Source organism: Helicoverpa zea, chromosome 14 (genome assembly GCF_022581195.2).
Source record: "Helicoverpa zea isolate HzStark_Cry1AcR chromosome 14, ilHelZeax1.1, whole genome shotgun sequence".
NCBI classification, from domain to species: Eukaryota; Metazoa; Arthropoda; class Insecta; order Lepidoptera; family Noctuidae; genus Helicoverpa; species Helicoverpa zea.
The window spans coordinates 429,399-453,133 of record NC_061465.1 but is presented as its reverse complement, the minus strand read 5'-3'; the positions used below and the strand labels follow the sequence as shown (position 1 = coordinate 453,133).

The 23,735-nt window shown below is 39.2% G+C and overlaps 1 protein-coding gene across 1 annotated transcript; it reads right to left on the bottom strand.

Moving 5' to 3' along the window:
* Positions 1-293: 293 nt before the first annotated feature.
* Positions 294-21,178, bottom strand: LOC124636468. The gene is made up of 3 exons (XM_047172567.1): positions 20,939-21,178; positions 6,731-9,330; positions 294-906 (listed from the first exon to the last, which is right to left on the bottom strand). Exons 2-3 carry the CDS (start codon positions 9,328-9,330, stop codon positions 795-797), a joined length of 2,712 nt encoding a protein of 903 aa, XP_047028523.1. The 5' UTR covers positions 20,939-21,178; the 3' UTR covers positions 294-794.
* Between the last annotated feature and the right edge of the window lie 2,557 nt (positions 21,179-23,735).

Genomic DNA, 23,735 nt, shown 5'->3' with positions numbered 1-23,735 from the left:
AAAGAATAAATAAAAATAAATAATTTGTAATCAGTGATGACACTGTGTCAGTTGTCATGTCTCCAATAAATGTACCAATTTGATAGTGCATCGGATGATCAGTGATGATGATGGATGACTATTATAAAAAGTATGATACATGGAAATCTTATGATTAGACCTATCACGTAGTGTGTACTTAGATTAAGGTGTAATACATCCTACACAATAGTTGGAGGATTGATTATTTGACAATGATAGTACATTGTGACTCAGAGACTATGATTGTCTGCAAACGACCCTTATTACGGCGTCGAATGCTAACAGTAGTTTTGGACCATGCTTAGTTAAAAGATTGTCTGGGCTATAGGTATATGTATATATCAATTCACACAGCATACCTTCTCTAGGCAGATACTACATATTATTATGTATGTGTGTAAAACGTAAATATTCTCACAAGTTATTGACGTTTCGCTATAAGTAACAAGTTACTGAAACGTATGAAAGTTCCATTTCACTGGCTTCACTGGTTACCGGTGAAGGAACTAGCACTTCCCACAACATTGTTATTTTCAACGTCCGTGTTTCAACAAGAATTATTTTGCAACTTAGCCTTTGACTCATGAATGATACATTGTTAGAAATTAATCAAGCTAAGTTGCAAAATCTTGTTGGTTATCATTTCACATAATTTGATAAATTGATCACATAAATTGGCCTCTCTCATGCCTTACCACAATTTTTCTTTAAACAGTTCTTAATGAAATTGGTTATGGTAGGTCTCCGAGAGTGCCAGTAAAGAGGTTGAGGATCTAGTGCAGGTCACAGGTGAAGCGATGGCAGTCGTGGTCTCTGCTGGCCTGCATGACGTCACCGAGCTGGTGCGCCACCACTGCTGCGCTTGCGCCGTCCCCGCGGGAGATGCTGGAAACATCGAAATATTGGTGTTAGAACAATGTTGAAGATGGATAAGGGTCGTATTTAAAGTAGCAAGGTTAACATGTTTGTTTTAGGCTGTATGGTGATTTAAATGTTAGGATTATCATGTCCCTGAAAGTGATCTATTGTTTCTTCTCTAAAAATCATTTCCTAGTCGTGCATGTCCTGTTTCCTAGTGTTTCTTGTCGTGTGTAGGAGCAAGGTTTCTCATAAAGCTACATCCATCCGTTTCTACTTTGTACTAACAGACAATGACTTCCTTCAAATCTTCCCTTATTAACTTCACCGGTAGTCAGACACCGTGCCAACAATGCGCAGTAACCCCATGAGTCACGGGCTTCGCTTTCACGCCGCCATGCTTTATGCTTTACGAGAAACTCCTCATCATCCGCACTGTCAATTGTCCCAAGTTTCTTTTTAATTTCCCCTTTGTGATTTAAACTGAAATGTTCACGTTAAGGTTCATATTCCCCTGTGTCTTTTTATCGTATTTTGTTTAAGTACGAAGTAAATCAATAATGAGTGGATTCATGTCCATGTATGTTGTGATTTGTGAGGTTGATAACTCGTTTAATGTTTTAAGCGTTTCTGGGTATTTGCGGTGCTTAAAATAAATATTATTACCAATCTGATTAAAATTTAAGATTGCATTTAAATAAATATTTTGCTTTTTTGCTTAAAGCACGGAAAACTTTTCCATTCCGCAGTAGGAGTTCCTCAAGGTATTATTTTAGGTCCATCTTAATATTTAACGGCAATAAAGAGGTAGATTTTCACTTCTTCTGTTATTATAACTACTTAATTGATTATTAATTGTAAGTTGACACCATATAAAAGTCATTCTAGGTCAGCTATCATGGGAAATGCTTGAGTCATACATTAGCAATACAATTCCCAACAGTGATGTGACGAAACCTAATTGTGAACTACATATGCAATTTGGAATTTATAATCAGTGCATTGGAAAAACCGACCACATTTGTCAGGTTTTGAAATATCGCTTCGTACAAACAAACTTGTTGTTCCTTCAATAATATTTCTAGAATCCATTCAAGCGTGAAGTTTTCATGTCAGGTGGATTTTTTTGTTATTGTTTAAACATACTAACTACATAAATACTTTTTTGCACATAGATCATCCAGAGACACATTTAGATCATCCGAGAAATATATTTGTGCAAAACAACAGCTCTGGCATGCTCAAGTTAATCTTTTGCTATCAAAGCATTTCCCTTTCATAGATGTTTCCCAATTTGGATAGGTCAAAAAACCAAACATACCTACATACATAATATGCTTACAAACAAACAAATCATAAATCTTATGTCTATTTATAACCTGAAACGATTTTCCTTGGCTTCGGTTCATGTAATAACTCCGTTCGGAATGTGGTCGGAACACTTTCACTGTTTCCGAACGCACCTGGTTACGTAACAAGTTACGTTTTTTGGCGGCAAGCCGTCTGTGAGCGTGCAGCAGGTGGACAAAAACTGTGAATGCCAACTTAGCGGCTGAAACCGCTGGAAAATCATGATTGATGTGCTGGTTTTTAGCTATAGAGTGGCAAATTCGTTACTGGAACTCCCATGGTTCGAGCGAGTGTGAGGGACTTTACCGTCAAAAATGGCGACACATAGGGTTGTTCTCGATGCCTCTCAAGATGATCAACAAAGTGATCGACGAATTTTAGTTTGAAGTAAAGATAGGGGTTCATTTCTGCTCTTCTTGGGACACGTTGACTTATTGATCATAAATAGCAATAGCTCTATAATACAAATGTTTAAATAATAAATACATGCACGAGCGGAGACAGGCTGAAGAAGAAGTAGACCATTTTTTGCTCAACTAACTCACTTTTAATTCTAAAGTGCTGACAATAAATCATAGACTAGAGAAAAAAGTTCTGAATCATTTCTTACAGCGCTTGACACCAAATTCGCAAAGTTACTCTCATCGCTTTTTTATAAGCGCTCAATTCACCGGTCGTGACATAACGGTTATGTGATGTTACGTCAGAATTCGCGTGGTGTTCGATATTTGAAGTTTTATTTACACTATGATTTCACTGCTGAGTTTTTTCAAGTCCAAGTAGGTTGTAATGAGCGTACCCGGATTTATGGTACAGTAAAATTAGCTAATGTAATCAGTTGTAACTAGATTCATGGCTTCTGTGGTTTGGTCATGTTTGTTTGTTTTGTTTTTGGCCGTAATTGGCTAGGAATAATCTTGATGAAATTAAATTCGCATTATGATGTCGTTAAGGTTTCTTAGGACTCAGTTACTTATACGCGGAAAATGTTGGAAGTATCTACATGCCTCATTATTATTGCTCTATATTTCACTTACGTTCAATTATGCATGCACTTTCGTGTAAGTAAAGATTCCCTGAATTCTTGGGCGTCCGACGTCACCACACGACTCCAAACCAAATTCATCCTATTTGAATAAATTCCTCACTAAATTTCTACTCCAGTTTGTATATGATGCGATGCACGCGCATGCATATTAGCAAAACGGTCGTGTTTTGTTGCGCCCGCGTCGTTACGTGACGGACGGACGGACGGACGGAAAGAGAAAGTGCAGACGTAATGCATGCTAATGTAACCGGTGTTAATGTTTTGTCACGTGGCTTAGCTTTAGTCCAAACATTGTTTATGTTTGAAAATTTCCAATAAGCCCAACCATATGTTGAACTTCCTTATTGAGGCTCAGAACCTACAAAGTCCTGGTTAGTATATCTGCCAGTCATAACTGTTTATTAATATACATAAGTGTGTCAGTCACACTGCGTAACTCCTATCTCATATAAGCTGTAGTTAATACAAACACGGAAGCCGAAGACATCTTTTGTTACCTTTTGACCATTAAACAAAATAATTGTAAAGGAGATCATTCATTTCGTACCCAAAACTGAAAGTGCCGGCCAGAGTAAAAAAATAGTAGATTCTCGTAGAGAATGATGCCCTAAAGATTTTTTACTACTACAAGAATCGTCTACAATTAACCCCCAGGCTGCTACTGGACTTTGAAAGTACAAAAAAATCCCACAATGTTTGAACAACACATTATGGCCCCAACTGGAGGAGGCAGGCGCTGCCTTCAAGCAATTCCTGCCCAACCTGAGGGGCCCAAACGCTTTCTTCTTTTTTTTCTTTGATGGGAAATCATCAAATGACCCCTGCCGCTGCAGGTTAGCAGCGTGAGGGACTGTGAGACTCTTAGTACTACTTTATATACCAGGGCCACGGTAACTCTTTCGAACAATCCCGCAGCCCCGGCAGGCTTTGGCCCTGGAGGGCCCTGCTGGGGTTTTGCTGACGCCAGAGTAAAAATATCGCAGATTCTCAACGAGAATAATATCCTGAAGATTTTTTACTTTTATAAGGAACGTCTTCGTTTAACCCTTAGACTGCTATTTGAGTTTAAAGTGTGCGTACCGTGAATAAAAAATCTTTATATTTATTATATATATAAAAAAAATATTATTAAATGACTGAATGTCTATGATTACCCCCTCCCTATGTTACACCGAGGAGACTTACTGATTGCAACCCATCATGTTCCTTCTGACCATGAATCAGGGCTGCGGTAACTCATTCGGACAATCCCGCAGCTCCGGCAGGGTTTGCTGCAGGGCCCAAGGTGGTTGTTTCCAAGTAGAGGGAGGGAGGGACAATGAGCCACCCGAAACTATAGGGCCAGGTGGGAATGGGATGCTATCGTCTCCTTTTGCGGATCATTTATGCTAGAGGCGGTAGAACAACTGAAAGCTCGCGCCTCTCATCCCAGCCGCTGCGGTGGACGTGGAAGATACCATGGACGTCGGATTTCGAACGACTCCTGGCCCCCGTAGGCGTTGAGCTGTGGGCGGTGAGTTTTGGGTGGCTCTCTCATCGTCCCTCCGCCTCTTTGGAGACAAAAGGCCCGTGTCGGCGGCGAGCGTTGTTCAATGCCTTCCTCAGAGAGTCAGCAAAAACACCAGTGGGACCCATCATGGCCAAAACCTGCCGGGGTGTGGGATTGTCCGAAAGTGTTACCGCTGGTTTAGATATACGGGTTTAAATCAGTAAGAGCCTCATCGGTGTAACAGGGGGAGTAATCGTAGATGTTCGGTCAGTTAAAAAAATACTGTAGACTAACGTCTACAGTTTTTTTTCCCGTAACATTCACTTCGGTTCGATTACTGGAATTACTTCGATTTCGGTTTTTTATTCACGGTACGCACATTTTAAACTCAAATAGCAGTCTAAGGGTTAAACGAAGACATTCCTTATAAAAGTAAAAAATCTTCAGGATATTATTCTCGTTGAGAATCTGCGATATTTTTACTCTGGCGTCAGCAAAACCCCAGCAGGGCCCTCCAGGGCCAAGGCCTGCCGGGGCTGCGGGATTGTTTGAAAGATTTACATACCATGGCCCTGGTACATAAAGGTCTTAAGAAGGAACATGATGGGTTTTAGTCAGTAAGAGTCTCCCATTCACGCTACTAACCTATAGCGGGAGGGTTCATTTGATGATTTCCCATTAAAGAAAAAAAAAAGAAAGGTTTTGGGCCTCTCAGGTTGGGCAGGAGTTGCTTGAAAGCAGCGCCTGCCTCCTCCAGTTTGGGGCCGTAATGTGATGTTCAAACATTGTGGGTTTTTTTTGTACTTTCGAAGTCCAGTAGCAGCCTGGGGGTTAATTGTAGGCGATTCTTGTAATAGTAAAAAATCTTCAGGGCATTATTCTCTACGAGAATCTACTATTTTTTTTCTTTGGCCGGCACTTTCACTTTTGGGTACAAAATGTTCGAGACTTGAATGATCTTCTTTATTAAGACGTCTAGCCAAACAGAAAACTAGAAAGAACGCACAACAATAAGAGAAAACGTGAAAAGAGTTTGTTACTCCTAAACAAACAATGTGATTAAAAATTACTTTACATAAAATCCTGCTTAAATTGAACTGTTTTACATGATATGAATGAACTCTGCAACTTTTGGCATGGACCTTGTGACCGATTTCCAGTTAAACAAGATAAAGCTTAAATAAAGCAACATTCATAACTGGTTTTCGGCTTATCGACAAAACTCAATTCATGGCGTACGAAAATGCAGTCCTTTTGTGGACAATTCGGACATAGTTAGTTTTTGTCTGCAATTATAGGGAATACACGCATGAAAATATGAAATAACTTAAGTAATATGTATGTAAGATGAAAGTGTTATTAAGTAATGGGTCGTTATCAAGCGCGGGCGCATCAGATGGGGCGAATCATCGCTTTCTCTCGGCGCTTGGTTTCTAATAGGATCCGTTCACTTGTCCTTATGTAATGCGGACGTTCAGGATTTAACTAGACATTATCTTAATGACTTCATTTCGTTCTTTGTTCTAGACTAATCTGTTTTTAACTTGTCTGCCTGTATTCGGTAATTTAAATAACTATGTATTTGTACGTGTAAGTTTGAGCCCTTTTACATACTTTTTTGTTGCAGTTTTCTTTACATAAACATGAAGTATGTAAATATTTAGTATGGGCAATATAATACAAATGTCTCGCTTCTTTAACTTGGTGCCAAGTTTTACGCAATAATGTCGACATATACATATTATTAATGGTTGTTGTTGTGAATGTTGGAATTGAATGCACGATTTCTCATTGGTATTTATCAACATTACAACTAAAGGGCCGCTGAACTAAACTCTAAAGTGAACATCGTGACTCGCGTTGTGCAACAATCCTCTCATTGTTGCAACCTCATAGGGCAAACTATTTCAAGTTAATTAGTGTCAGTCGACAGAATACAGAGGAATTACAAAAAGTTTACTTACAGCTTTAGTAGCGACTCCATCTTCTTTTCCATCGCGAACAGTGAATCTGAAGGTTGTGACGTTAAAACTTTGCAGAACGTGAACTTTGCACACTGAGAGTCTCTCCAGTCAGTCTGCTTCACCAAGTCCAGGGCTGCTGACGTCAGTGACGAGGGACTCGACCCTCCGTCCAGGCGCTGCAAGTCATCAGGCAAGTCCTCGTTCAGTGATCGCTTGACGAGGTGCTTCCGCTTCACTCTCCTCAAGCGGACGCCTTGATAACTTGGCTCCTTAAAGAAATTCAACACATCACGCTTGGCACGAGTTGTTTCACCGTCCGGTGACATAACAACGTATACGTTTTCACTTGGCATCTTGTAGTTGTCGTCGTAAATCTTTTGACTGCTAAGTATTTGCCTATCAATGTCGTAGGCACTACCGAAGGATCTCTTATGTTCTTTCTCTATTTCCTCTTGAATGTCTTCCTCGCTCAATCCAGCACTGCGCATCAGGTTGACGTCTAACAGTCTGCCCATAGCAACTGCTCCGAGTCCTAGAGCCGCTCCACCTGCCATCAAGCCGATTGCCGGCAACATGCCGGGAGCACCCGAAGCTGCTGCCACTACACCAATTTTGTCTTGAGCATACCTCTGCGATTGGATCGAATTTGATGGATACAGGCCTAAGTTGGATGAAATCTTTTGCGTGGCCTCCACAATAGGCTCGAAGACCGGCTGTGCTACTTTGGCAATTGGGTCCATTATGGGCTTGGTAAATTGTTGAACTGTCTGGCTGGCGCTGTTAAATGTGTCCTTCATAGAGTCAGTGAACCTCTTCCACAGAGAGGGTTCGGGCACTCGCTTGATGTACGCGTAGTTGTTGTACGGATACCTGGCGCCTTGGTTCGGGCTGTAGCTGTGATCGTAGTACGAGAACTTGTTGTATTCATCTTCGTAGTATTTATTAGCGTTAATCGAGGACTGAGAGCGTTGCTGTCCGTAGCCATTGACTGGCTCCATGGGGTATGGGTGAGCGCTTTTCGGAATGTTATTCGTGTAGTATTTTATTTTTCGTTCTTTGTTGTCGTAATTCTCCACGTTATCGCGGGTCGCTTTCGCAGGTTGTACTCCAAGCTCGGGGTGCGCGTACTGCAGGACAGGGTTCCTGACGCTCTCGTCGAAGCCTGGTCGAGCATTCTTAGGCGTGTACATAGCGGAGTTGGGGAAGCTGACCTCTCCAGGGTGCTGAAGCATACGTCTCTGGATGTGGCTCTCGGCGAATTCCATGTCACCATTGTGCGACCTCGAGCTGCGTCCACTGAAGTAATCACGCTTGGATTCTTGTTCGTTAATCTGCTTAATATATTCGATAAGTTTGGAGTTGGCAACTTTCGAATTATCAGCTTTAGTGAAAGGACCGTAGCCGGATTTGAGATAGTAATTGTCTTTTTTCTGTTTGTACGAGTATGGTGTGTTGTCACTCGTTAGGTAAGGACCGCTGTCAGAGGCTTCGAATTTTATGTTATCGAATTTCGTAAAGGGACCGTCTTTGGGTTCGAAGTTATCTTCCTTTGTGAAGGGTCCGAAGCTCTGCGCGGGGTCTGCGGCGGCGACGTCCGGGTACACGTCAGCTTCAGGGATCGCTTTGGGTGGAGTGTAGCCTTCGGGGTATGGGAGCAGCTCTCCATTTACAACTCTTGCGTTGCGCCAGGTTTTCTTATCGGATTCATCGTCTGGCATTCTTACGCCTTGGATTTCAGGGATGCCATCATCGCCAAGGGTTAAAATAGATCGGCCTCGCTTGTTGTTGAACTTTTCGATTGCCTTTTTTATATACATAGATTCGGAGTTTATGACGACAGGGTCTGGTACTTTGAAAGTCTTTCCTTCTCCCTCAGATACTTTGGTACTCACAACTTCAATATAAACTGGGTTCCTGTCGTTTTTAATGACTGGATTATGTGGATCAAACCTGTAGCTCTTAATGGGTCCACCGTAATCGAAAAGACTGGTTGACGTGATGTAAACTTTTTTGTTTTCAGTCTTTTTCTCGTTGTCGTACGTGGGGTAGTAGTTAGAAGTTTCGGGGTCAGCTTCAGGCTTTTTCCCATCGTCCTGGATAACGGATTCGGGATACACCGACACTGGAGACCAGTTGCCGTATTCTGCTTTAACATCACTTAGTTCCTCAGGGTTTTTGTTGCGATTCAGATAATAGTCGTAGCCAGCGAGGTCGCTGTTGACTCCACCCATAAAGCTTAATTTTCTCTGGTCCCTACTTTCGGTTTTGTTTTTGTTCTCTTCTGTAGAGTTGTAGTTTGATACCGTTGTCCTGAGGGAGGCTGTAGTGGGCGCAGAAGTAGTGCTACTGGCGTAGGTGGTGGACTTATCCTTCTTCTTTACAATGAGCTGTGTGACATGTCCTGACTTCGTTCTGACATTGAGTGTCGTGGTGTCGAGAGGGTTCAGGCTTCTGGACACTTTGAGTTCTGTCCTCGTGGTCCGTGAGGGGAGGATGGTTGTTCTGATAGCCTTCGTTGTGGTACTGTTCTGTTCTGTGACCTCTGCTAGTGCGGCGCAGAGCAGCCACAGTATGGCGCCTAGCCGTATTACGGGAATCATCTGAAACAACAAACACGGAAGTCGTTAGTCCAGTTATGTGGACAGAAACATGATTTGTGGAATACTTATCACCTAATTGCTGTTATGTTATTTTAAAATAATTGTTATACATTTAATTAACGCTCTATATTTGAAGTGAAAGTGAATAATTTATATTTGTTTGAATACTCTTCACGGTAGCTGGTTTCCTTATTTTACTTCCTTTAGTTTTGAGTTAGTCGTGCTCGCGGCCAATTTGTGGTCGTAAACTTGGAAAAGTGGAGCGTCAAATGTCTTAATTTAGATTGCCGTTTTATACTATTACAATGTTTACTTTCCTGGCAAAAACCGGTGATACCTTCTATCTTTGAGTTTTCAAATGAGATTTTGCCGTGGGTATAGATTTCAATTTCCTTACTATAGTATTTTATATGAGGATTATAAAAGATTTTCCAATAATGTGGTAAGCATGAGCAGCAGTATTTCTGAGCATCTTTTGAATTCAAATAGCATAATTTGACCGCAAAGTGAATGTGTAAGAAGCGCGTACGTTTATCGTCGATCACATAATCACAAGTATCGATTTCTTTAATTTATCGAGTGAAGGTAAAAGTGTTACTCGGATGCTTTTACCGCGTATCGATCACGAAAACTATAGAAAATACGATGATCATGTGCCTAGTGAGTGAAATCATGATCTTACGCATTGATTCTGAACATAACGGATAGAAAGTGAGTATGGAGGAAAAGCGTCCGTTTGATGTGATTTCCAACATTTGCACTGTCCAGTACCAGTGTTGTAGTGATGATCAAATTACTCTGATTCTCTTTCGAGTATGGCTGAGTTTCTATAATCAAGCAATACACAATGTAATAGGTAATCTTTTTAGAATTGACGAAGAGTTTCAAAATTCAAAGCTGCATATTATGGTATTATATATTGTAACTAAATAGTTTTTATGAATATTGTAACGGTTATTAATAGTGCTTAGGTAGTCTTGTTAAATGGTGTAAGCAGCAATGTGCTTTACAATCACATGTTGTTTTAACAAACTTTAGAGAAATGACCGTGATATAATCCAAAGCTCAAGTTTAAAGTAGTCTCATTGTTTTATCAGTTCAAAGACACCAGAAGAAAGAGATTTGAGACAGACAGAACCGACAATGGCGTTCCCGTGAGTTCACGTGAGTGCAGCCAAGTTGCGTGCGCGCAGCTCGATCATTAAACTATCGTGTTATCGAGCCGACCAATTGTATTGATTGGCTTTTGTATGTATTCCGTCATCGTGACACGACGGACGTATTCGTTACAGGCATGATTGATGATGTGTCATTAACTTTTAATTACTTAATGAATTTCAAACGCCTATCAGTGTTTGTTAGAAGGTAACAAAAAGAATAGTGTCTGTAGTATAATACATGATTTTTTGTCAAGTAATATGGTATGTATAATGTAAAGGTTTTTATGCTTCACGAACGATACTGACTACTAAAGCTGTGCTATGAAAAATACAAATCTTGTCGGTTTGAATAGTGGCATCCAGGACTGCAGTATTCAAAGCAACTCGTCATACATACCCATATACAGCACAGTGACATGACAAGCTTTCTACCGACCGCTCGAACTATTACGCATCGATTATTCGCAATCGCATTGATTCGTAAAAAAGTCTGATTAGTGAGCGATTAGTGGTGGGCCATTAGTGGTGAAACTCGTACATATGCAGTGATTATGTTTAGTCACCACCGGAAACAGAGGCGGACCATGACCAGCTACGTTAAGCGAGGCGATAGTTTTAAACTGGGCGTCACTCATTGTGTGGAACGAGTCAGCTTCGATAGCAATCACATTCAATGTAGAGCATTTAGGTACCTAATAGGCGATGTGTTAACACTCAATTTCTAAAGACTGTTATATTTCTTCTTAGTCTGCTTTTAAAGTTAAATAGTAAGTAAACATATTTATTCACGAATATAAGGTGAAAAGAAAAAAACTTCTTTGATCGCATGGTATATCTTCGCTTTACTATAGGAACACAGTTATCGGTACAATCAAAGCTCGTCGCAACAGTCGAGACGGACTCGTCGCAACAGTCGTCGTCGCGTCGAGTCCGTCTCGTCGCATCTCTGCCGCCCGCGCGGTGAAAACTAGGATACGCAACTTATATGGCAAGGCTTATATTGAGAGATTATACGTTTTTATTGGCCATGGTAATGAGAGAGATCTCCTTTGATACATAACGAAGGTTTTTAACTTCATATCGGATACTTAGAGGTCTTGAATGGGGACGATTTCTTAGGTTATAAGCTCGGGTTAGCTCGAGATTTTCTCGCAAAGGTAAGATTAGTGTTTGAAATGCCAGTTTGAAGCCTGCATATGACTGTGACCTCAATATTTAAAATATGTGTTCTGAAATATACTGAATGTGTCATATTGAATTTACTCAGCCCATTGTTTTTGGGAAAACCACAAACGATATTATGTAACTAAAACAAACTAAATCCCAGCACAGCTTTCGCAGCCCGCATCTGCGCAAACGCACGAAGGTAACGCCGAGGTTAGCGCGAGGTTTAACTGCACAATTAACTACGCTCTGTTAACCGCCATATCTGTTTGTACATCTGTGTAATTATATGTTTGTCTATGGATCGCCTTTTCCGCTAATTAGTCGGTTACAGCTTTATATTGTAGTGATAAATGGAAATAGGTTAAATAGGTGCCAAATGGGGGTATCCGGTGAAATAGCCATGGAAGTGATGGTCGTTTGCTTCAATCACTCCATTATTAGCTAATTGAGCAATATTGACTTGAAATGTTTGCACAATGTTTATTTATATGTACAGGTGTTTGTCCCGGAATTTCCACATGTGTTTTTCGTTTTGTAAGCCCTTTTTAGTTGTTACAGGTTACAATTGCATGCACATTTTGAACATTCATACTTACTTACAGTTGAGTTATATTCAAAGTTAATTCGTTTTAGTTTCGTTGATTAAAATCTCTGCTTAGATCAGTTTGGTATCACTTAGGTGATTATTATTGTAGACGTCTCATGTTAAAGACATTCACACCTATTTAATGAATTCAGTGTAGGTAACAAATCGTAAATAAAATTAGTTATTCATGCTGCACTGGTGTATCTAATAACAATATTATTTGTGGTCACGTCTCTCGTAAACCGTGGAGTTACGATCATGCTGCGCCCGCGCACTGCGTTGGCAGGTGACCTGCAGTGACCTTTACGTAATGTTTAGTTAGTTACGTCTTCTATTGAGTCATGCATTGGAATGTTTTAACTTAAATTAATCTGAGCTCGTTGGTGTTAACGATGTTATTCGAAATCACGAGGAGCTTGCTTCGATCTTTTTTTGAAGCTCAAATGAAAATGAGTGTGTTCTTTGATGAACAAGAAACTTTTCCATAAATGCCTATACTATATTCAGGGCCCAACTTTCCCTGAAAAAATATTATTACATTGTTATTTAAAACAACTAAAATTATTTATCAATCCTGCTTGTTTCATGATATAGTTTTACCAACAAACAACATTAACTTGCCTACAACAACAACATTAACTTACATAAAATAAATGAACATCGTCAGTGAATAAAAAATTCTGAGAGACACACAAAACAAGTGAAAACGAACTTTTCAATCTCGTCAGTAGTGTAAAGTTTCAAGCTGTGCGACTGACACAATATAGTTTTAATTTCTCCGCCTTCAGGAACTGGAGCGTTCAGTGAAACGCAGCCGGCGCACGCGCAGCCGCGGTGTACGCACTTGTCTTGATCACATACTTTAGATTAAGTATTCGTAAATTATAATCACTTTTTTATTAGGTATTCATGTTATTTTTAGCATTTTGATTTGCAGCGTATGTGATATTAGAATTAAAATAATTTCTTCGAGTGTTTTTAAGTTAATGCTTTCACACATCTTGAAAGTCGTTATGGGTAGTCAAAAGACGTGAAGACTGACTAGTGGCCAGTCTTATCAAGCGGTATCGTGTTGCCATAGTAACTGGGTGTCCTGCGTGAGCGACGAACGAGGCGCGACGCGACGCTGCGAACGCGACGAACGCGATCAACTCAACGGCATTCCCTACATGCGGCCTATGTGACAGTCTGCGGCGAGACGCGACGTAAGGGCCAGGCCACAACAGTGCGTTGCGGCGTCGCATCGCAAAAACAACATTGCACAGCTATGCGATTAATATGATATGCGTCGTTGATTTTTGCGATGCGACGCCGCAACGCACTGTTGTGGCCTGGCCCTAACGCGCACTTGTTTTGAGGGCGACCAGATGCGACACCCAGAAGCGTAGATTGTTGTGGGACAAAAAACATTAACATTAAAGAAATCGCTTATTAGTACAAATAAGTTGGAAGAATATTGCTGTCTGTACTTTAAATATGAACTTTCAAGCAAATTGTAACATGAATTGTAACACAACTTCTCCATGATTTGAGAAGTAATGACCAAAATCACGTAGGACATTTGTCGCGTAAAGCATCGCGTCGCATTCGCCTCGTGTTGCGTCGCGTCGCGTCGCGTTCGTCGCTCACGCAGGACACCGCGTAATTGGGTTGAGGAAGTCAGTTAGGATGTCATTATATGTTAAATTTTGGTACCTTTTCAACAGCATTTAGCAAGACGGAATCCAACCCTAACATAGTTGGGCAAAGGTTCCGCAGATGACGGATGCTACGAGAGCTAAAGGTCAACCTTATTAAGGAGAATTGTAACTTTAGTCACGATTTCAAAGTGTCATTGATGTTTATCTTCCGAGATATGAGAATACTGAATAAGAATAGAGATGACACTTGTGTACGCGACAGTATCTTTAAAAAGTACAGAGGTAAATACAAGTTGTATAATCACATGTACGAGGATAGTTTTAAGAAAGTATTGTAGCATTTCTTTTAAAGTAAACAGTTTCGTAACGAGCTTTCACGTTTGTGGAAAACTGTCGCCTGCAGTTTTCTTAGTTAGCCAAGAACACTCGACTGTAAAAATGGTCTTAGTAAAGTTATAAGAAAGTGTTTGAAATTACCCTGCTTATCTAAAATAGATCTCAGTGGCGTGCACTTGGAGAGGCCTATGTCCAGCAGTGGACTGCGATAGGCTGATGATGATGATGATGATGATGATGATCTGAAGTTATTAACGCCTACACTAACTGGGTCACGCCGGTTTGTTCACACCGCTACGAAGTTTTCCTCCGATTGTGATGTCGTATGTAAAAGCCTCGGTTCTCATGCGGCGACGTCTAGAAACTCCGACCTATATTGTAGTCTGTTATTAAATTTTCTTCCTTTGTGTAGCGATGTCTTTGACCTCATTTAACAAAAGGTTTCTTTACTCTTTTTGTTCGATTGAGTAAGTCATTGATCTGAGGTAAAAGTGTGCGCTGGGAAAATGTGTTATTACGTAGTTGTACACAATGATTGTATTGCGATTGTTGCATACAGACAGACATTGCGTATTGATTCTACTAACATATATTTTCTTTTGGTATCTTACTTTTTATGTGACAATTAAGAAACGTTAAGCAACGACTTCATGGAGTGCCTTAATTAGTTATCTCTTCGTATTTATAATTATGACAATCAAAACCACAATCATTACCTACCTACCTAAATATATTTTTGGAAACTATAGACCTTCAATACCTGATGTAATTCAGGCCTACCTTTTCATTGACCCACACAGCTCAAAGCCTTGTAGTTAAAACTTGTCGACTTAAATGAGGATCTGTTTTGTATATTAATCGTGATTCGTGTACACTATGTTAGAGTAACCACGAGTGTGCATAAACTCTCATTTTCTAGGGCCGTGGATTTCACTTTCCATGGCGACCGGCCAGCGGGGTCAACGACCGCACCCTGCGCATCCAACCTCAAAACCGCACTAATGGCTCAACTCAGAAGGCTCACTTTGTACATAAAATATATCAACACTTATTTTATAAAGCTCAAGAGTTTGCTAACCTCAGGGACTAGTGAATTTGAAATTAATAGCCCATTTGTCGAGGAAAGCTATAGAGTACTTATTATTCGAGTGCGCGGAATAGGATGAAGTATGGTGTGGTAGTTATATCCCTATTTTATATTAACGGTGAAGAAAAAGTCACATCATTCACAGCTATTTCTTTATGCCTTGTTACCACTGGACCTTCTGACCATTTATCTCTTTCTCTGCGCTCGCGCAAGTGATCATTAGCCAATATTAATTAACTGATGAGCAGATAACCGTAATGTTTTGTTTTCTTGATGTAAGAGTATGTTGTACCTGCTAATTAAGCTTTACGTTTCAAGGAACAGATAAGATGTAGTTCGTTATTTTGTGGTGCTCGTGTTTAAGTTTATAAGATTTAATTTATTGTTGTTTTCAATCGTTAAGGCTTTGTAGGTCACGCAGAGGAGGTACCGAGGGAGGGCATTGTCTTTTAAATGTCAACTTGTAGGAAGATCCGGCTGAAGTTGAGAGATTCAAAGACTGGTTACCGGGATGTTTTTACATATCGTATAGGATGTTTTTCGCAGTCTGGTTCCAGAATATACCTCTACAAAGTTTTGATTTCTATGGAAATGGAAAACTCCATGGGAATTGATTCCCTTTAAAATCCCTTTGCGCAATGCCGACCAATAACCACAAACTAGAAAATTACCACAAGAAATCCGAAAGTCAAACAATAAAATGCAAAGTCAAACACTTGAAACTTCACAAACAAGTGACTTATAAATCAGTGTCAAGGCGTGCGCGGGAGTCGGGGGCGGAGCCACGGCGCGCATGCGCGGCGCAGGTGCCATTGTCATCATCATCAGGCTGTAGCGAAAAGCGTGACGGTGAGCTTTTTGAATAGTAAGTGTTTCTATCTCTAAATGTACTGTGGCATATTGTAAAGTGATCATATTGTGGAACAGGTTTTCTAAAGTTTTTTTTTTCTTGTGAGCTTTAAAAATAAATAAAACTCATTAAAATAAAGGTAAGTTTATGCTAAATTATGTTATAAGTCGGAAATCAATAAACAATCAATACAAAGATAAATTGTCGCCATCAATAAATCGAACACCAAACGATTAATATGGTCATTATTCAAATGGTTTCCCGTAATTCCGCTACCCGTAACGGAAGCTCGCACATAATTTCCGCAAACTTAATTACCATAACACTACATCGCTACCACCTTACGCCTACATCGACATACTTAGCACGGATCCAAATAGCTATCAATTAATAACTACATGAGCTTACATGACACGTGAGCTAGTTAACATCTGACCAACTTATAATACAGCCTCCAAAAACGGAAGTATTATGACTACTTATTACGAAACAGCCAAGGAAACAGAATCAAAACCCAAATAAGAAAGCATCGCATTCCAATATAATTACAAAATCGATCGACGTGTTTGCTTTGGGCGCTAGTGAAAGCAGTTGCGTCATGTTACGCTGATTGGTCGCCGCTGCGCACGACAGCGCCCGAGCGCGCGCGAGCCGGCCCGAACCCGCCCGAGCGCTCACGACGCGGCACGAGCGCGCCCGCCCAACGGTTCCCACGATTTAACATTACGCGACTCGTAATTACTAATTAGAGAGTTCAGTTTTTGGAGTTGGACATAAAAGTCACTGTTTTGGCGTAACTCATAATGAATGCTGAGAATTTAAGTTTTTAATGGGGCCGTCCATCATTTTCACACGTTTAATGTTCTAAGTAGAACAATTTGACGGGTTTTGTAATAATGAGTAGTAACTTTCATCTAAATGGACTTGGCTTGTAGATGGAGAGATAAAACTGTTCGTCACGCAGGTGTGCAGATGAGCGAGATAATGATTACTTAATGCCGAATGTTTCGATGATTTATGATTCCTGTGGTATTGGTTTGTTTGATTGGTTAATAGTATTTATTTTGGTGATGTCCAGGTCTTAGATAAGAAGCAAAAGTAATAAATGCCAGTATATTTGTTGACGTAATAACGTTTACTAATCATTAGTTGCACCTCAAAGTAGGTTTAAATATGAATTGGGTCATAAAAGATTTGCATCAGAAATAACTCTGGGAACTTAATTTCCCGTAATAAAAGTACTTAGGTACTAGAAAGGGGCTGCACTAGTCGAGTAAATGTGAAGTTACCTTTTAGTTTGTATCGTGATTATTGTAGGTTTTTCTTTAAGATACCTACTACTTTAAGAAACCGTTTAATTCTTTTCACTTCCCAAACTTTGTATTTACTTTTGATTTTATGATGACCTTTTGATGCAACAATTACTCGAAGTTGAAAGTTGAAACCTTCTTCGAGGTCAGGTTATAGCTTTTATATCTAGATACGCGTATTGAACTAGGGGGAAAGCAGCGGTGATGATATGCTCGACAACCATGCTAAGATAGTATTATAGTATCTTCAACATCTCATACTATGCAACTAATTATTATCGATGGTGATAATGGATGATAATCGAAAGATCACATAACAAGGTGAAGACTCATTCAATAATGTTATAAATTAAATTATATTCTAAGCGGACACTTATTATAGTGTTAATATAGGTTAGCTAAAATTACACCACGTATTTTAAAAAATTGCTGCTCAAATTAATTATAAGTCCCATAAAAGGCTAAGTTTTATGATCAAAACACATGTTTGGACCGGGTCAGTGTACCATGTATTTTGCGGCAAACCAGTTCAAACGTAAATAATAATTAACTTTCAGTTTCGACGAGCCCATTGTGGTGGTTATCTGCTGACCCCAATTCTTTGGCCGTGTGTTTATAGTATGACGTTTATAGGTTTTTAGGCATGACTCGCTTTTTATGGCTAACGTTATCAATTAGGTTAAATAATTGTTTTGTGGTTATGACTTTTGAATGGCTTGCGTAAGACATGATATGGGGAAAACCAGGGGAAATACCCACCTGAAATGCCTAACTTTCTTCAATCATTACATGTGCTAGAAGATTTATTTTCATTTAACTGAATGAGACAGATTTAGGCCGCACACTGTAAAATCGCGAAGTATGAAACGTAGCGTGAACTAATAAATCATTAAGAGTAAATTATTATCATTGAGCAAACAAATATACATTAATCTGCCATTTTACCTTCACTGTAATATTTGCTCAGAAAGAAGAAATAGTGCTAAAATAGAAAAGCGTGGAAATTGATTGTTTACATTACGAATATATCGTTTACTGGTTAATATGTATTTAAATAAATATTTGAATATGTTTTAGCGCTTTTGAATTACTCGTATGTTCTACTATACATACATATATTTATAAGAGACATAGATGAGCAAAACGATGATGATTTTTGTGATAAACTAACTTAATCGTAAATAGAAAATCAACACATTTATAAAGAGCTTTGTTTTAAAGAAGCTTTTACTGAAACTTTTAGTTAGTCTAATGTACAAAGTTTGTAAAAAATTATCCCTGAAACACTAGAGTCTATTTTTTTATTCAGAAATCAGATTTTATACCTACAATACAAAACAGCATGACAAGCATGAATGGAGGAGACAGCGGTGGGTAATGTCGGCTATTTGGATAATAACCGCCCGCGGTGAAGTGAAGCGGCGCCGCGGCTACTAACTAGTGCGTGAACGTTTTCGACTTACTTTCGATGGTTCTAGCTTATTAGACATCATACTTTTTCTGTTATTATTGTGAGGAGTTTAGTTTATTTTTGTGTTGTTTTTGTATGGAATTGCGATATGATATAATGATGATTACACGACTTTTATATAACTAAAGGATTGCCTTATATTTTAATCACTATTTTTATGCTATGTTTTAGATGTAGATGAGCCTATGTACCTCGAAGGATCATCATCGTATCAGTATTTTACATGGAGCGACTGCCTATCTGACCTCCTCAACCTAGTTACCTTAGCATCCCGAATGTCGAATCGTACACCAATACAATTTATACCGTACCCAATCGAGTAATAAAAAAAACAACAAAGCTATCAATAGGCGCGTATCACCGGCACAGTTGAGTGATGTAAGGCGCGTTTCACACGAGAACATCGTTACACAACGCCTGACATCTGGGCCCGGCTTTTTGTGGCGTTTGTTTTGTAGTGGCCTGATCAATTGGTATCGGATGATAATAGATTGTTACTTTTTACTTAGTTTATATATGTTCTGTGACTAATTACTCGTATAATTTATTATTGAAGATTGTTTTTGCATATATTATTTGGGTTTGTGAGCTTTTTAGTTCGATCTCGGATTAGAGAACTTTCAGGTTACGGAAATGAAGGTTTTCATAACCATTTGCATCCTAAGTTAATAGAGCCTTTGAACATGCAGAATACATTATGCTAATCACATTATAAAGATGCAACAATTTAAGTTATTTTACACGCAATAAAATTTCGCCTATTCTGTTTTAACATGTGTTATATTCTAAGCACGTACAGCATTGCAATCGATGTTTTTATATGCATTATTGCCAAATGCGCATGCGACTGAATGCTCACGAGCTCATTACGATGGCAGGTCAATGCTGATGACGACACGCGTGGTTTTATTGAGAATTATCCTTAACCATGCTGCTTGTAGTCATTATTTAATGGAATCATCTTTGGGATGCACGACTTGTGTTTAAGCCTTTAAAATTGTGAAGGAATCTGCGATAATTCGTATTGTTTTTGTAACAAAGCAAGGCGAACTCCTATAAGCTTTGTATGATGGTTACAGACGTTTTTCAGGAGGTAAATTAGGTGAAAGTATACTGGCATGACCTAATAAAATCTTGATAACCAAACCATTTTTCCAAAAATCCTTCTTTATAATGTATTTTGAAAAGTACAATCAGATTTTGAGGATATACAGTCTTATCTTCGTAATCTATTTGATAGGATTGAAGACTTGACCTCACTACAGACTGGCCTTTATGTACCTCGTTGCAAAAGATGCTTCAAGAAATAAGGTAGGTTAGGAAAGCAACGGATTTATACTGGAAAGGAAATAATCTATGCATTTCCTGTACACCAGGGATTTAGACGAACTATCTGACGAACTAAGTCTGTTTTACCTCGCTTCGTAAAACATCGTAATTATAAATAGTAAAGCGCTTGAAGCCGCGATGTGCATCAGTTCTCAGAGCTGCAAGACTATCGCGGAGGCCATCAGCATGACCTATTTCTAGTTTTTCTCAACTTTCCAAAAACAATACAATTTAGTGCGAAGTTGCAGCTGCGAGATGAGGCCGTTGACTTATGATCTCGCGCGGCAATTACAGATCAAACTCTTTCTTACTTAGTGGGGTGAATGCAGTTTTTGTAACTCATAAAAACATTTTTTAATTTATTACGGTCTGAGAGTTTATACTTTTACTTCATGATAAATTAAGTTATAAACAGTGAAGGTAGATGTCATGAACCATTTTATTCGAGCCAGATAATAAATCAATTTTAACATTAGCTACGATTCAATAAATCGTTTACAGCTTAACAATTAATAGTACCTACATTTTCCTGTACGTGAGAAAGGCAGCGCGTTTATGGTTGAAAGTTTTCTCGCATGCGATGTAACAGTCATAATAGTTGATTGATTATCGGGCGGCTCGCGTCAGAAAGCGCGTTACGTAACCCGGGGTGAGTGCAGTCAGTATACTCACGGTGCGCAGTGTCCCGTCGCGTAGAAAGTGAAAATATCAGCGCAAGCGCATGCTCCGCCTGCACTCACTTTCCTCACACCACTCTCACTCGGATCCCAAGCCTTGCACACCGAAACTATTTATTTCAATAATACAAAAATCCAGTTGTATAATTGTGTATCACTGCGAATTCGCTGTTCCGAATTCCGAATAAATGTAGTGTTCGCGACAGCTGTGTGTGTGTGGTGTCGGCAGTCCGTGCCGGCGCGTCAGGTGCGACTGGCGGTGAGAGCGGCGCCCGCGCACCTCGTGTTGTGCAACTCTCCACCGCCACTGGGATGGTGTGAAGATTTTGACAATTTTTTTGAACATTCCATTCGATGAGAATCTGGGTCTCGTTACATCATTTCGGTTTTGAGTATTTTCTCTTCATATAGATAATTTATTAAGTAAGGCGATTGTGAATTACATTATTGATCGTCTTATCAAATGGAATTAATTTCAGATTTCAAATGGTTACGATTAAAATTAATTTACCAAAATTATTCGCAATTTTTATACAGTCCATTTCACGGTTAATAAACTGTTCTACTTATCTGACTAAACTTTCGAATGTACTCGAACAATTACAAAATCAAAATAACATCAAAACATGTCGCTATAAAGCAACATTTCCTGAACAAAGCTGTGCGTGCGCATGACGCAACGGCCGGACGCGGCAATTACCGGAGAAAACCCGTCCGAGGTCCGCTCGCGTGCCGGACACGGGCCGGAGACGGCGGACACGTGACTCGGGCGTGTCGCAGGTGGAAGGTTGTGTTTTTGGGGCACTAGTGTAGGTGTTAGGTGGCAATCATTGCCATTGATAGTGACTGCGGTGCCGCTGCGTCTGGTCGAGTTTTGGTTAAAGGTGGGCCAGTTATAGTTTTGGCTATAAGTCTGATGTGAGACAAACTTGGTGAATTGTACATACCTTTTGATAAGTACGTAAGCATTTACCTAAAGGGAACATTTTCGCATTTTTGTGCAAATTATAATCAAGAATTATGGAGTCTAAGCCGAATTTTCGTAAAATTCTTGTTTGGTAAGACCGCCCGTTTTTCTTCTGAAGCCTGCCTCCGAAAGCTTCTCTATAAACAAACACACAGGCTTTCGCACTTACATCAGGATATCTTGTTATTTACTTTGGGAATCTTTCTCCAAAGAAAGTAGGTGTGAATATTATGGAGCTTTTGATAGTAAACAAGTGACGTTGCAGCGCTGTTCGCTTTGTGCAGCGCTGTCAAGCGAACTTATTCTTATTGCAACATAATGTTTGCATTCAATCTCATTAACGCATTGAAACGGCTGCTCAATAGACCACTAACTAGGCGTTGTCAGTACGAAAATATAAATGTTACTGGCTATTCCATTACCAACGTATTCTAAGCTCAAAGCATTTGGCAGAAGCTTTTTATTACAGTTTAGGGTTTCCATGTATTGAAAATATTGTGAAAATGTAACTTATATAAAAACTGAATTGTATAAAGCAATCAAGTCCGCCTTATTTTTGATTTAAAACTCTAGTTACACAGTGAGTTTTATTGTTTGTTATGCTTTCACGCTAAACAGCTGAACCGATTGAGGCGAAGCTTGAAGAAAACGGGTACCTTAGGGAAATGAACGAATTCGCGGGCTCAATCTAGTTATTTCATGTTAGAATATATAATAAATAACTAGAGACTAGATTAGAATATATAGAATCATATCCAAAAAACCTTCGTAAAAAAGATGAACTGCAATTTCGCAGAATGACAGGCAATTATTTATTAAATTAAATCTGCAAACATTTTTACTTTCCTATCGAACGTTATTCAAATAATTAATTAACAAATTATGATGAGAAGGTATCCATTTATCTTCGAAATATTTTATTATGACTTCTGAGAAAATATTGATATAATAATCTGCACTAATATTTAAAATGCGAAAGTAACATGTCTGCTTGTGCAAAGAACATAAAAATAAATCGTCTGCGTAATGTTTTAGAAAAGGCTCTTGCGCTTACACAATGATATTATAGAAATAACGTTTTTCTTCTTTCTTTCTTTAATTTTGTAGATAGAACATACAAATTAAACCAACATTATGTTTTCAAGAATTAGGAATAGTCAAATCCTAAAATGAATGAACTCGCTAGTCTTTCAAGGGGATAGAATGTAATTAAATATGCCAAAGAGATGCTATTTTGAACTTCACTACCCCGTACTTTTATTAGCTTTACTTGTAACTATGTATGCCAGAAAATTTTGGAATCTTAATTTGTCCTACTTCCCGATCTTCGATTAGGATGAAATATTGATGTAGTGAGTTAATAGACATCGTTGGTGCAAATATCCGGTTCACATGACCGTATCGGTGTCACGCATGGTGTTAACTCTATGTGTACATATATAATAATTACGTAACTACATAACTAAGCGTATAAGTGTGTTATGTGTTCCTTTCTGTGTTCATGATAATAATGTATCGTTTGATCCAAACCACCAATCTATGTTATGTTTATTACGTTTATACTTCTCTTTCGCTCAGAATTTTCTCTTCGTTATCATTATTTTTCTTCACATGATTTTTTTTAACCTAGTATTAATATCTGATTACCTAATGTTTCAATTTATATTGACTTATCAAAGTCTTCATCGCATATTCCCATGCATGATTAGCATGGTGTCCGACGCGCATGCGTGTAACCAGTGCATTGTGTAAGACTTGGCGCAGGCAACCGAAGAGGTGTCACTGGGAGGACCTGAGTTTCAGAACACTTTCTCTTGATGACTCG

What these genes read in the sequence shown, in the direction of transcription:
- LOC124636468 (XM_047172567.1), bottom strand. Translation starts at nt 9,330, where the DNA reads ATGATTCCCGTAATACGGCTAGGCGCCATACTGTGGCTGCTCTGCGCC. An exon ending in ATGGAGTCGCTACTAAAGCT is followed by an intron (nt 907 to 6,730) that starts GTAAGTAAACTT and finishes CGATGTTTCCAG; the next exon opens with CATCTCCCGCGGGGACGGCG.